The sequence below is a fragment of the Canis lupus genome, chromosome 28, assembly GCF_003254725.2.
Source record: "Canis lupus dingo isolate Sandy chromosome 28, ASM325472v2, whole genome shotgun sequence".
Classification (NCBI taxonomy): domain Eukaryota; kingdom Metazoa; phylum Chordata; class Mammalia; order Carnivora; family Canidae; genus Canis; species Canis lupus.
Genome location: NC_064270.1, coordinates 25,572,981 through 25,586,029, shown reverse-complemented (window position 1 = coordinate 25,586,029; position 13,049 = coordinate 25,572,981). Strand labels below are relative to the sequence as shown.

The 13,049-nt window shown below is 42.0% G+C and overlaps 1 protein-coding gene across 14 annotated transcripts in view; it reads left to right on the top strand.

The window, feature by feature from the left end:
• The window catches only part of ABLIM1 (actin binding LIM protein 1), a 285,038-nt gene that overhangs the window by 147,017 nt on the left and 124,972 nt on the right, over window positions 1-13,049 (top strand). For all 14 annotated transcript variants that reach the window (XM_049103113.1, XM_049103122.1, XM_049103120.1 and 11 more), the window contains exon 2: window positions 4,316-4,450. In XM_049103113.1, coding sequence (XP_048959070.1) covers window positions 4,316-4,450 — 135 coding nt within the window. The remainder of the gene's footprint in view (window positions 1-4,315; window positions 4,451-13,049) is intronic.

Here is a 13,049-nt window from a genome sequence, read left to right as displayed (position 1 = left end):
TAATCCGGGGCAAGATCTAAGTCACACTGCATGTTCTGTCATGGGTTTGTGATCGTCACCTGCTAAGGAGATTTTCGCTCTCTCAGATATTCCAGTTCTAGGGGGTCTAGATCCACGGTCTGTTGGGCAAGATGAGGCTGGTTCTGGATTAGAAGGGCAGGCTTTGTCTAACCTTTGTGGCATTCTTTTTATTTTTTTAAGATTTTATTTATTCACAAGAGACATGGAGAAAGAGGCAGAGACACAGGCAGAGGGAGAAGCACGCTCCCTCTGGGGAGCCTGATGTGGGACTCGATCCCAGGACCCGGGGATCATGACCTGAGCTAAGGCAGATGCTCAACCACTGAGCCACCCAGGTGCCCCTCTTTGTGGCATTTTTACCTCCTGTATTGGCCTCTGCTGGGGCTGCTGAAGGTTACTGGGACTTCCTTACTGAATTCAATCCTCCAGTTTTCTCACCTGTCATACTTCATAGGTATTGCAAAAGTTACGCATCCAAAATGGCACTTTGGGCTTTTGTCCTTAACCGGAGTTTCAGAGATGTGACTGTCTTCCCTTGCTTGCCTGGGACAGACAATGTGAAACTTTTCAGCTTGCAGTGGCTGTTTATGAGTAGTCAGAGCCGCTCTAAATAGGATATTACACAGTGGAGGAGTCCCTTTACCTTTTTGGGCAAATGGACTCTTAGCTCTTCATATATATTTGCTCATTATTCAGAGTGTATGCAACCACGCTGTTGGTCTTTCGTTATACTCTTGTTTTAGCAATGAATTGATGAGCCATGAGACTTGAAGCTTGCCTATGCAAGTCCCAGGGTAAATCATTGACCATTTGGTACAGTAGAATGAGTCAGGAAGCCTATTACATATTCGTCTGCTGATAACTCGCTAGTAACTTTGGGCAAGGAATGTAAGTTCTTCACCCCTCATCCTCCCTAGCAGTAGATTAAGTAGGGACCACCCAAGCTCTGAAAGATGGAGCAGTCATGTAAAAGCTAGAAGCAGAGCCAGCTGGCAATGGGAGGAGTGTGGAATTACTGACATTGCCATATTGCAACTGACTCAGCATATTTCAAAAAGGTAAAATTGAGCCAATGAACATACATTTGGTATTAACCAAACTGCCAAAGGCACTTATGTAAAACGAACCTCTTTATTAATCTTTAAAAAGGAGAGAGATTCTTTTTTTTTTTTTTTTTTTTAAGGAGAGAGATTCTTTTGTTGACACTCTTCTTGGGTTGAAATGAACACTCTCTTTTGGTCTTTGGATTCCATCAATTCTCTAATAAGAAAACCCCATCCCTTCACAAGGGGGTGGTCTTGATTCATGTCTGCCTAGGCTGATATGTGACGGAAAGGCAAGTACACATGATATGGGCTCTGCTCGTCTCTGGGTGAGAACAGAGGTCACCTCTGGGCACGGAGAACTTCATAGTGTAATATATATTTCCAAAGGGAAATGCTTGCAAAATGCAAATGCTGATCCCAATTCTGACCTTTGTGACTGGTGCCAGCAGTTACACTGGCACCTTTGTTGAGACAGAGGGAAAAGCCAAGAAGTGAAATGATATTTTCCTTCTCTCATCATTACTCAGCATGGCTTACTTGCTTAGCTATAAAGAATTCAAGTGTCAAGAGAAACTGCAGTGCAGTTTTCTTATCCAAAAAAAGCATTCTCCCTTATGGCCAAGAGATCCGCTGAGCTTCAATATTGTTTCTGAAGAGGATGGTCTTGTGGATTGCTTTCTTCACGCTAACGTTCCCGTAACTTGCTTATCCATATTGTCGGAACTTTAAGGAAAATAGTTCTTAAATGATAATGTGCATAGGAATCCTCTGAGGAGCTTACTAAAATAACAGAACCCTAATTCCCACCCTGAGTTCAGTGGGGCTGAGGAATCAGCATTTTTAATCTCTGGCACAGGGGGTCCTGATTGAGAGGAACAGCAGAGCTACCCTGAGGATTACCACTGGGTGCTACGCCCACTAGCAGTACTTTGTCACACACACTGTGTGTTTCCTGCATCAGTCATGTCCTAGCTGCTGCTTTTAGAGCTACACTGGAGCTCAGCTCAATAAATCATTGCCTGACTTAAAACAGTTTGTGATTCAGACAAATAGCATGAGAGAAGCCTAAGTTTCGGAGTCAGAAACACCTGCGTGTAGATCTTCAAGCTTCCACTTATAGCTCCTTAGGTAGGTTGAATAGAACTTTTTCTATTTACTTATCTGTCAGAAGGGAACACTATTACCTACCTCACCAAGAGGGGGAGGTAGTGGTGAGGACAGAATAGGATGACTTACGGGTAAGCACCTAGCACCATGCCTGGCATTTAGTAGACAGATGCTCAATAAATATCACTTTCCTCCATTCTCATAGGAAGCAAGAATTAAAAAAATAAAAACTCATATTTTCCTCTAGCACTTAAAGTAGATACTGTAAAGAGAAACTTTCTTTTTAAGGATTTATTTATTTATTTTAGAGAGAACATGTGAGCATTTGGGGCAGAGGGAGAGAGCAAGAGGACCTTAGGCAGAGTCCTTGCTGAATGCGAAGCCCGACATAGGGCTCCATCTCACGATCCTAAGATCATGACCTGAGCCAAAAACCAAGAGTCAGATGCTTAACTGACTGAGCCACCCAGGCGCCCTAAGAGAAACTTTTTTTCTAACACCCAGGTAAATAGATTTGGAGCCTCATTACACATCACTTTAAAAGTCAGTGGGTTTTTAGCCATCTTGAAAGGATGCCCCTCTGTTCCTTTAGAACAGAGATCCCAGGGGACAGGTAAGGAAATGCAGGTGTGTCACAGTGTTGTGACCTTTGGCAGACACTCCCCGGGCCCAGTGCAGAGAATTTGGATCAGATGTTTAACCCGAAACCACACCTGCTCCTAGTCAAAATCTCACAAGGACCACCTTGTCTCTCAGAATTTAGCCAGTAATGGATGATTTGGACCGGGTTGTTTCAAACTCTTTCCAGGTGAAATGAAACATTACAGGGGTCTGAGAGAAACAATGCACCATTATACCTGTAGTGTCCAGCGAGCTCCTTGCTGGAACAGGCTTTCTAAATTGAGTCTCAGCATATCGCTCCATATCTTCCCCCCCACCCCCAACCTGGTTTTACCGTTGCTGGAAAAAAAAATCGTCTTTGTTCTTTGTGTTGATTAATTTTAGGTTTACTGTTCTTATCCCATCTCACGCTCATGTGGATACTTATGTAATACACTTCTGTATATCACATGGTTCCTCCTCCTGAGGACCCAAATCAAGAAAAAAAAAAAAATAGCAAAAAGTGCCTATCTGCATTTTCTGGCTGGCTGGAGGAATTGTAAGTTAAATGAAGACCTTTGATCAGCTTAAAGCCACAGTGTCCTCTCCTGGCCTTCTCTGTCTTTTATAAAGGAGAGGCTGTAAGTCCTATCCCTGGGGCAGGATGGTCATAAAAACTTCCGTTTTCTGAAGGCCAACCTCTGGAAACTGAGAGAATAAAGCTGGGAAGCCCCATCCTATGATTTTAGAGCCTGAAAAGACCTTTGAAATCCTCTGATGCAATTCCTTTTGTTTTACAGGAAAAGAAGCTGAAGTGTAGAGAGATCCACATAGTTATTAGGAGCTTTCTGTTTTCAATCATTGCCCACATGGTGTGTATCAGGAAATGTGCACACAACACGAGGCTCATCATAGGCCTCCAACAGGTTAAATGAGTTGCCAAATGAAGGTCAGGGACGACTCTCTGGTAGACTAGACCAGCAACTAGCTGGTATGTGCTACCTAATGAGTAAATAAACATTTGTTGAGCTCCTTTGGGGTGTGCACATTCTGCTGTGTTCCGAGGAGCTGGGAGATGGAAAGAGGAGTACAAATGGGGAAAAAAAAGATGAACTGTAAGAAATTGTCCCCCTCTTTGAGGAGCTTAGAGTCTGCAGTGAACTCCTCACTGAAAGGTGTTTCTAAACCGAGATAAAGACGTATTACAGATACATATTACAAAATATTAAACCAAACAATATCATAGATTTAATGGCTCAGTTGTGTAGTCCTAGAAAAGGTTGGGATGCAGAAAGAGGGTTGCTGGCTCCCAGACAAACAAGCCCAGTGTTTTCTTCATTGGACTGTTAAAGCCACAATTCTCTAATTTTTTTCTGTGTATCTTCATGATCATAGCATGGGGAAGGGGTTTGATTCATCCTTCCTGGATCAACATGTGGCTCCATGGATAATGTATTATGGATCTGTTTCTGTGCACCCAGAATGACCCCTTCTGTAGGAATGCTCTCTACTCACATGGGTCTCTTGTTATTTTTTTCCAGTGGCGCACCCCCAGGACCCTCACCACCCATCAGAGAAGCCGGTCATTCACTGCCATAAATGTGGGGAGCCATGCAAGGGCGAAGTCCTTCGGGTCCAGACCAGACATTTCCACATCAAATGTTTCACCTGCAAAGGTACGGTGCTTCCAGCATCCTGGTTTAGTGGCGTGTCACAACCCATGCTCACCTCAGGGTCCATCCCTTTAACCCCATGCCAGACCACCTGACAAGAAGTGAAGGTGCTCCGAAGCCCTAGCATCACTGACCCTCTCTGGTTTGGGTGGGATTAGGTTGAAGGGGATGGCTAAGTCCTCTGAAGACCAGTGGTACACAGGCCTTTCCGTGTTTATTGAGGGAGGGTCCTGATCCTGGGATGAGTGAAAGTGTAAAAACTGCAGTTTTGTGTTTTTTACTGTATATTTATGTTACCCTGAAAGGAGGGACTCTTACCCCAAAGTCACCTTGTCCCAACAGCCATTATTTATAGGAGGGCTGGCAAGCTTGTAAGATTAGGGTTCCACATCACCGGATCCTGTGGGTAAGTGGGGAACGTATGTGTGCGTGTGTGCATTCAGAAGTGAGAATTCGTCAACAACTCTTGGAAGCTCTCCAAGAAGCTACAAGTAGAGGTTGATTTCCATTAACAAGCCTCCCTTTTGGGGTTTGTCACTGTTGGCATCTCAGTATGAAGTATGCTGACCTGTTATTCTGGAGCCAGGGTGGGGCTGAGTAGGGAAAGAGAGGAGGAAGAGAGTGGTTTCTGTGTTTGAGGAACAGGTTCCTTGAGCTTTGGACGTGTGGGGAGCTCGGGCTGGGCCGAGGGATACAGGAGGAGGGTGGGGGGAGAGACAAGGTGATGAGCCTGTTCTATAGCTCTCTCTGGCCCCCACATGTGCTGGTCACTCTCATCCCTGGAAACTGCATTCCTTCTCAGTGTCTTAATTTTTGAACTCAGCATTGCCATCTTAAGCCATCCATCCATGGCCAGGGAGGCTCTCAAGTAGACGCCAGGCTACCTAGTGACCGTCAAATACATAAAAACAGGGGTGGGCAGGGGCTTATCTGGAGTCCACAGCTGTTTGTTTCACTGAGGGCAAACTTTTCTGAGAAAGAGCATTAACATATGGAAGATGGAAGAGGAGGGGATGACATCAGTTTACCTCCCGTGAAGCATGACAAAAGGCCGTAATGCGCATTTTATAGAGGGATTCTGTAGCCCTTCCACAAACCCTGCGGAGGCAGTACCAGAAATCCCTAACTCCAGTTGGCCCTCAAGAAACATGAGGGTCACACCCAACATCCTGTGCTGTCACTCTGTGCGTCTTGCCCTTGCCACTAAGTAGATCTGTGATCTCAGGCACCTTACCTGTCTCTCTCTGGCCCCATGTCCTTATCTGTACAATAAAGAGGCTAGACCTCTGGGTGCCTGGGTGGCTGTCAGTGAAGTGTCTGCCTTTGGCTCAGATCATGATCTCAGGGTCCTGGGATCCAGCCAGCATTGGCAACTGGGGCCCTGGTTAGCCGGGTGTCTGCTCCGCCCTTGCCCCTCCCCCTGCACGTTTTCTCTCTCTGTCTCTCAAATAAAATCTTAAAAAAAAAAAAAAAAAGACCATGTGATATTTAAGTCCTCCCACATCTGAAGTTTGCCGATTCTATATACACAGAACAATGTATAACAGAGAACCCAGAGTTACCAAATTAGAGTCTCTTAGAATGTAGGAGAAAAAATTCTTTGATTATATCCGATTGGTCAACTTAGAGTCAGGCATTACATTCTGTTTTATTTTTTGCTCCTAAATTTCCTGGGACATGGCTCAAGGGGTAGATTTGGTCTGCAATAGATACAGACCACAGACAATGGGGGCCTTGCATGTGTTCTGTATTTCTAATTGAAAGTACAAAGTGTTAGTCTCGGGTCTGGGTAGTCACAATGTTTAACACACTAAGAAATTAGAAGATGTGTATGTTTATCCCCCATGGGTAGAAGCTTCCTTGCTATTTTTCTCTTCTAGTTTAAATCTAAGGACTGAATGTAAGTTATTTATGTTGGAACGTTGTCCCTCAGACTTTCTTTCATGCTACAAATGTGTTCCTGAAAAGTCAAATGTTTATATAAATTGAATCATATTTTGGGAGCACTTGCTATTTGTGGGAACTATTTTTATTTTATTTATTTATTTATTTTTAAAAAGATTTTATGTATTTATTAGAATAGGAGAGAGAGAGAAAGAGAGAGCATGAAAGCACACAAGCAGTGGGGCGGCAGAGGGAGAAGCAGACTCCCCATTGAGCAGGGAGCCCAATGCAGGTTGTCCATCCCAGGACCCTGAGATAGTGACCTGAGCTGAAGGCAGATAGTTAACTGTCTCAACCACTCAGGCACCCCGGAACTATTTTTAATTTAACAAAACTTTACTAAAATAAATGTTTCCTATTCCTGTAAATGTGTATTTTCTCACACTCAATCTGTCAACATCTGTTGTCTTATGTTCACAATTTCTTTTCTTTAATACCCAATGAAAGTGGCTTAAGCTCCTCAAGTCCTTATACCCTGGCAAGTTCATTCCTTTTACTCAAGATTCCAAAGCGACATTGTTCAAATAGAAATATGATGCAAACCACGTATGTATCTAAAATTTTGAATAACCATATTAAAAAGGTATAAAGGAGTGGGTGCAATTAGTTTCATAATGTCTTTTATCTCTATATACCCCAAATATTATTTCAACATGTTATTAATGTAAAAACTATTGGGATATTTGACATTATTTTTTTCATACTAGCTTAATAGGACATCTCAGGTTGGAAGAGTCACATTTCATGTGCTCCAAAGCCCTTCGTAGGGGCACCTAGGTGGTTCAGTCAGTTAAGCATCTGACTCTTGATTTGACTTAGGTCATGATCTTAGGTTCATGAGAATGAGCCCTAAGTTGGGCTCTGTGCTCAGCAGGGAGTCTGCTTCTTTCCCTCTCTCTTCCTCTTTCCCCACCCCTTGCGTGCTCGCTCTCTCTAAAATAAATAAATAAATATTTTTAAAAAGAAGCTCTTTGTAGTTAGTGGCTACAGTATGGGGCAACACAGTTCTTGAGAGTTCTTGAGGTTGTTGTTTTTCTTTAAGACTTTATTTATCAGAGAAAGAACATGCATGGGGGGGACAGAGGGAAAGGGAGAAGCACACTCCCCACTGAGCAGGGAGCCCAATACCAGGCTTGATACCAGGACCCTGAAATCCTGATCTGAGCTGAAGGCTGATACTTAACTGACTGAGCTACCCACACACCCCAAGGGTCCTTGAGGTTTGCATTCTTGTGGTCCCCTCTTGCTCCAAATTCTTTCTAGTACCAAATTCTTGGCTTCCCTTCATGAATGCTGCTCCTTGTGCATTGCTTCACTCCACATTGGCTACCATGTCTCTTTATTTTCCAAAATACCACTAACACAAGGCAGCTAATTCAGCAGACTTTACTGAAGGTTTGGGATAATGGAGGGAAGGTATAGTCCAGAACAGGCAACAGCTGTCCTAATATTCTCAGGCCATGTCCAGAATAAGAAGTTTCTCATTGACCAGGGCTCTTTCTTTCTTTCTTTTAATTAATAGGCTTTAATTTTTTCAGACAGTTTTAGCTTTACAGAAAAAGTGAACAGAAAGTACAGACCAGGGCTATTTATCATACGTATTCAGAACCTCTACCTGCCACCATCTTGGTAGGTCTTCCTCTCTCTACAGGACCCTCCCCCACCACCCCTAGGGACCCCAATTTCCTTCTCCGTCATTGTGCTGATGCTAAATTTTCTTAGTCTCTACTTTCTAGAAATCCATTAGGATGGTTTCCCAGAAGAAACAAAAGTCTTCTCCTTGAGGAATGCTATCTTCCTCTTAACCCACATGGCCCAGACTATAGCTAAGTCTGAAAACAACAGTTTTGTTTTCTTCCTGTTACATATAAAGCAGAGGTGTCATGTCCAGATAGTGAGCTAATATTCTGGAAGAGAGGATTTTGGGTGGAGAGCAGCTGCTAAAACAAGCCTGGGCTTTTGGGCAAGAGCTAGCCAAGTGCAGAAGAAGAACAATTATAGTCAGGTTCTGACTATGATTTTGGGGCCAAACAGTTTCTCTCAAATTCTCTCTGCTCCCTCCCACACTAGTCTCCTTCACCCACATACCTTGTTGCCAAAGCCTCACAATTCTTGAATGGGACCAGAGGTCGATTTCTGTAATTAGAACATCCTAACCTGCAAATACCTATAGGAATAAAAAACAGATGAAATCTTTTCCTTGGAATGAGTTTTGAAAGGAGAGGGGGGAAAAAGCAAACATCTTACATGAGAGCCCAACATGTATGAAGGTAGGAAAGGGTTGCTTCAGAGGAACCTAGAATGCAGAGCACAAATTTAAACCAGTGATGACTCCATGAGTTCACAGGGTTAGCTGTAACATGATGAGGAGTGGTGAGCAGGAATTTTATTGGTGAACCCATTTCCCTAAATGTCTGACATCTTGGGATCTGATGGTGTAGGACTTATTTATCCAATTAGTAAATGTTAATTGGACACATACTCCTTGCAGGATATTATACTAAGTTCTTAGACTAGGCAGAGATAGCACACTGTGTTTGTCCTCAAATAACCCATAGGATATTTGGAGAGACAGATAAGCAAAATTCATAATATTGAGTAATAAGTGCTGTGATGGAGAAATATATAGGATGCAGACTGGAAGCAGGGAGACTCAGAGGAGATATGAGTCGTCTAGATGGAAATAATGTAAAGTAGCAGCAGGTGTGATAGAGAATGGGGGCAGATTTAAGAGACATTTAAGGTTAAGGTTGATGGGATTTGGTGACCGTATGTGAGGAATGAAGATGATCTAGGTTTCCAGTTGGACTGACTGTGTGGACAGATGGTTGCCACCCACTAAGGAAGTACAAGAGCATTGGATAGGGTAATTCCAGGCAGAGAGTTCAGCTTGGGATACATTGAGGCTGAGGATACATGGTGCATTTAGAGTCCAGTAGCTTTAGCACTCAAGAGATAGCTACTGGTCTGGATGGGGAGAAGGGTGATTTATTATTATTATTATTATTTTTTATTATGTAAACTCTACCCCACAATGGGACTCAAACTCATGACCCTGGGATCAAGAGTCATGTGTTCTACTGATTGAGCCAGCCAGGCACCCTGGGAAGAAGGAATTGAAAGTGTGTTGGCATCTAGATAGTGGCTGAGTCTAGATGATTGTGTGTGACATTGCCCTAGGAAAGGGCAAAAGGCAGGAAACGAGTAATAAAGAATGCCAGCACCTGAAGGAGGTAGAACCCAATTTCTATTTGTAACCTTGGGAAATGTACCCAACTGCTAATGAGATGAAGAAAGAGGGAAAGCATTTCAATTAACGATGGGTTCTATAATTAAAAGAAAGGGAAATCCCCAAAGCTCCTATTATTCTTTGTAATAACCCAATGGGAGTGAAATATGGCTGCAGGGTTCTGGACGGAGCTGTACTTTGTCTTTAGCACTTAGTAGCTTTGTCTCTCATCTTTTCCAATTAGCAGCACTCATCACAAGTAAGACTCTTTTCCTTAAAGCTCTGTTTGTTCTGATATTGATCCAGGGATGTGATTGTTTTTTAATTATCACCTTGTCTTCATCATAGTAGTGATAATGGTCAAAGAGAGTAAGAAACCATTTAAATATTAAATATACAGTTAATTAAATATTAATATATAGTTAAATATATAAATAATATATATTAAAATTTAATTGTAATTATTTATATGGTTCATATTGATACATTATTTGTTATAATTTTTATTTATCTTAATTTTTTTTTCAAAATAATGCCCTAGATTCATTTTTCTGCTAGAATGTTCTAGAGCATTTAGAAAAGACCAGGTACCAAAAAAACATAAATAAGATAGATAGACCAGACCAGAGACCAGAGAGAGAGAGAGAGGATCAAGAAGGTCTATTGGGCAAATAACTTTGTTTTCAGAGAGTCTTTCTTGGACGATCCTGTATAAGATTTTAACTACTCTCTATCACATTTCTCCCTGCTTTCTCTCTTTTTCCTTAACACTTACCATTATGTAACATTTTATTCGTTTATCTTACTAGAGAGTAAGCTTATTGAGGACAGGGACTTTTGTCTGTTTTGTTGACAACCGTATACCTGGTGCCTAGAACAATGTCCAGTATAGTAGGTGCTCAATAAGGTGAATGAATGAGTGCATGAACAATGAACAATAACCATGTATTTCTTCAGAACGTGAATATTTACTAATGTTTCCAGTGGCATAGCTAGTCAACAAGATATATCAAGTGCTTAAGGTAATATATGTCCTCCTCCTATGGTTACTAGACAGTAATATCATCTTCCAAAAGGAGTGTAAAGAAAGCTTTCCTTCATTGATGATAGAGCTGTGCATCTGCCTAGCAGGTAGAACAGCTAAGAGATAGTGTAGTAGGTCCTGTCCGGGAGCTGTTGGTAAGAATCTTGCTGCTGCTTAGATTTTATACTGGTTTAGGCTCTTGAGCTTTCTCCTCTGGGCTTGGATGGGCAGGCAGGATATGGGTTATTTTGGGGCTCAAGTAGGAAATTGATGAAACAAGTTAAATGGAAATGGTTTCTTATATCTCTAAGAGCTGAGCTTGGGCTCAGATGTAGGTATTATTTTGAATACACTAGACAGCAAACAAATCTACCCTGTACTCCAGAGGGAGACACTATCTCTATCTTCCAAGACTGGCTCTACAAACCTCCTTGAAAAGAAAATTCAGAACAAGTGGTTACTTGTGCGTCTGCTCATAAGAGACCCATGGATAAATATCTCCCAGTAAGAGAGAATTGTTAATTCTGTATTTTGGAGAATTTATGAGCTCTTAAAGCAAGCATTGAACCAGTCATATTGCTGGTTCTTTTCATCTCCTGACCCCGAACCCTTGGAGTGTCCCCTGCTCAGACCTCACCTTTGTGTCCACTTCATTGAATATTCCAGCCTGCAGACCTGTTGTGTATACGTCACCCAGTCTGTGTTTTTTTGCTAGAGTAGCCCGAATGGACTAAGACAGCACATTAATCAGATGTTCAAATAATCATACAAATATGATTTACCAACTGTGATTAGTGCAATAAAGAGAAAATAAGCTGCATGAACAAAGATGTGAGCTTGCAGCAGGAGGATCTTGGTGTGCTTATGGTGGGGGGAGGGGCATGTGGTTAGGAAAGCCCCCCCGCCCCCCCCTCTAAAAAGAGAAGTTTAAGCTAAGAGATGAAAGCAAAAATACAACCAACACTATTCTTCCTAGTAGTAAAAGTCAACTAAACAGATTCCGTTGTTCCAAAGAATAGATTTGTATTCCTTTTTCCTAAGAGTCACTTGATTTTTACATAAATCAGTCTGGGAATATCGATGCTTGACGGCCTTCAAATCTTTACCGTGTGAAATGTTTATAGAGCATCTATCCTCTGTCATTCACTGTGCCAGTCTGTGGAGGATTGAAAGGTATATAGGACATGGTACCTACCTCTGAAGAACCTGCGATTTGGTGAAACCATCGCTGGCAGCAGACAGGTGTAGGCAAGTGGTCCAGAGCCCAGGTGTGCTGAGTTAAAGGCTGAGAATCCACCTAGAGCTCAGTGGTCTGGGGATGTTGCTGGGGGGAAGCAGCAGATGAGAAAGCATGGGTGCTCCAGAAAACTTCATAGCCTTCCCAGGAATGGAAAGGGGTGCACGCTAGTTGTGGTCCGGTGTAGGGGCTGCTCTACCCTCAAGGCAGCAGATGGCGAAGACAAGGATGGGGCTGGAGTTGACACTGGTCTTCATTCAGGCAAACAACTTCCTACGAAAGTGAATGGAGCCATTATGTTCCCATTGTCATTTGAAAGATGGCATTTTAAACATTAATTATAGTAGCTATTCCTTTTCAAAAATGGAATTAGTGTTATGTTATTTTTAGTCCCATAGTTTTAAAAAGACTTCTGAACATTGGGTGTCAGTGGAAAATTTTAAAAATCAGATCATGTAAAGTCTTCCCTCAAGATAGCATTGGCAGAAATCATTATACTGAATTATGTTTTAATAAAGACTGTTGCTACTTAGTGATGTGAGTCTCAGTGGACATAGAGAATGTGGACAGTGTCACCTTTTGAAGGCTTTGAAGAACCCTTTGTCCTCTATAATGTTTAAACATCAAGAGAGCCCATGAATATCAAACTTATTTTTAAGGAGTTTTTGTAAAACCATTAGAAAATTCAGGCTATAACTCTTACTGATGTCAATGAATTGTAGTACATTTTTCAAGAATTACCCTTTAAAGGCTAAGTTTTGTAAAGGGGCTTGTGGTAAACATCCCATTTCTGATAGCACCTTCCATATTTGCCATCTTAGGGTCTGGAGGATATTTACCAGGTCAGGATCATTCCATGTAGAATATGTGCATTTATAAAATGCAAGGATCTTTATGGAGTAAGATGGATGGAAATTGTAAGGTGGGAAGTTGGATATACAGATTAAAGATTTTCTGTATTTAGGTTTTTTTGAATGCATTTTTTTATTAGTTTCAGAGGTAGAATTTAGTGACTCATCAGTTGTGTGTAACACCCAGTGCTTGTTACATCAGGTGCCCTCCTTAATGCCTATCACACAGTTATCCCCTCTAGCAGCCCTGTTTGTTTCCTAGAGTTCAACGTCTTTTATGGTTTGCCTCCTTTTCAATTTTTTATCTTATTTTTCCT